Source organism: Nothoprocta perdicaria, unplaced genomic scaffold (genome assembly GCF_003342845.1).
Source record: "Nothoprocta perdicaria isolate Ctin4 unplaced genomic scaffold, notPer1 scaffold_544, whole genome shotgun sequence".
NCBI lineage: Eukaryota > Metazoa > Chordata > Aves > Tinamiformes > Tinamidae > Nothoprocta > Nothoprocta perdicaria.
Genome location: NW_020455804.1, coordinates 42,107 through 43,745, shown reverse-complemented (window position 1 = coordinate 43,745; position 1,639 = coordinate 42,107). Strand labels below are relative to the sequence as shown.

Below are 1,639 nucleotides of genomic sequence, written 5' to 3'. Positions count from 1 at the left end.
CACCTGCCGGAAAATTCCCGCTGCCCTGCGGAGGCAGGGGATGCGAAAGCGAAAGGAACCGTGCCCATTCCCGGCTCCATGCCCCGTTCCCGGCTCCATGCCCCGTTCCCGGCTCCAAGCCCCGTTCCCGGCTCCAAGCCCCATTCCCGGCTCCATGCCCCCTTCCTGGGTCTGTGTCCCATTCCTAGCTCCGTGTCCCACTCCCAGCTCCGTGTCCTGCTCCTGACTCCGTATCGTGCGCCCAGCTCCATATCCTGCTCCCAGCCCTGTATCCCGTTACCAGCTCCATGTCCTGCTACAGGCTGTGTCCCTTTCCCGGCTCCGTGTCTCACTCCCAGCTCCGTATCTCGCACCTGGCACCATATCCCGCTCCCGGCTCCRTATCCCGTGGCCGGCTCCATTGCGTCGCTCGAGCTGCAGCGGCCGCTGCCCTGCCCGGCCAGAGCTCCATGTATCCGGCAGCCGCTCGCGGGGATTTCGGGATTTGGGGAGCGCGTTGCGGTGCTGGGGCYGGCGGAGCCCTGGGCTGGGTGCGAGGTGTTCCCGGGATCTCCCGGTGCCGGGAGCCGTCCCTGGAGGCGGCGTGCGCAGCCCAGGACGCGCCCTGCTGCGCTCCGTGTCCCGCCCTGCGGAGGGGACAGGCCCCGAGGCGCCGCCTTTGTCCTCCCAGGACTCTGAGAAGCCGAGCCCGGAGCGAGGAGCTTGGGAAGCGGCGCCGGGCTCCTCTGATGCCTGACGGAGCGGAGCGATGAAGGGGTGAGCGCCGGCGGCCCCACGCGCCCTCCCGTGTCCTGCGTTCCGTGTCCTGTGTCCCGTGTCCCGCCGCGCATTCCCGTCTCCTCACGGCGCCTCCCTTGGCAGGCAGCAGAAAGCAGCCGAGACGGAAGAGGGCACGGTGCAGATCCAGGAAGGTGAGAGGGGCGCCGGCGGGCGCTGCCGCGGGCCCATCCCAATGCCGATGCCATCCGCGCGCCCGGCCGCTTCCGCGCCCGCCACCACCTTCTCTCCCCAAGGTGCAGTGGCCACGGGCGAGGATCCCACCAGCGTGGCCATTGCCAGCATCCAGTCGGCGGCCACCTTCCCCGACCCCAACATCAAGTATGTCTTCCGCACAGAGAACGGCGGCACGCAGGTACGGACGCCCCCGGAGCGGGAGCGGGGTCCCGGGGCCGGGCAGGGGAACAAGGGGGGCGCGGGCGGCGGGTCGGGGGCAGAGTCCCCGCGGGGCGCGCGCCGCCCCGGTGCCGGAGCCGGCTGGGCGCCGTGGGGCGTCCGTGTGCCCACGCGCGGCGCTCTGTCCCCAGGTGATGTACAGGGTGATCCAGGTGGCCGACGGGCAGCTGGACGGGCAGACCGAGGGCACCAGCGCCATCAGCGGCTACCCGGCCACGCAGTCCATGACGCAGGTGGGCGCGGGGGCCGCGGGGCCGGCGGCTCTGCCGCGCGCGTTGCCCTCACGCGCGCCCCGTGTCCCCAGGCGGTCATCCAGGGCGCTTTCACGAGCGAGGACGCGGTGGAGACGGAGGCCGCCGCCACCGAGACCCACTACACCTACTTCCCCACGGCGGCCGTGGCCGACACGAGCGCGGCGGCCGGCGCGGGCGCCACGGCCACCGCCGTGGTCACCGCGCAGAACTCG

General features: G+C 72.4%; 1 protein-coding gene across 1 annotated transcript in view; it reads left to right on the top strand.

The window, feature by feature from the left end:
- The first annotated feature begins 463 nt into the window (after window positions 1–463).
- USF1 (upstream transcription factor 1) overlaps window positions 464–1,639 on the top strand; it is a 3,833-nt gene continuing 2,657 nt past the window's right edge. The window contains exons 1-5 of the mRNA XM_026048511.1: window positions 464–756; window positions 862–911; window positions 1,014–1,132; window positions 1,305–1,406; window positions 1,478–1,638. Of these exons, the coding sequence (XP_025904296.1) occupies window positions 749–756; window positions 862–911; window positions 1,014–1,132; window positions 1,305–1,406; window positions 1,478–1,638 (440 nt within the window). The 5' untranslated portion in view covers window positions 464–748. The remainder of the gene's footprint in view (window positions 757–861; window positions 912–1,013; window positions 1,133–1,304; window positions 1,407–1,477; window position 1,639) is intronic.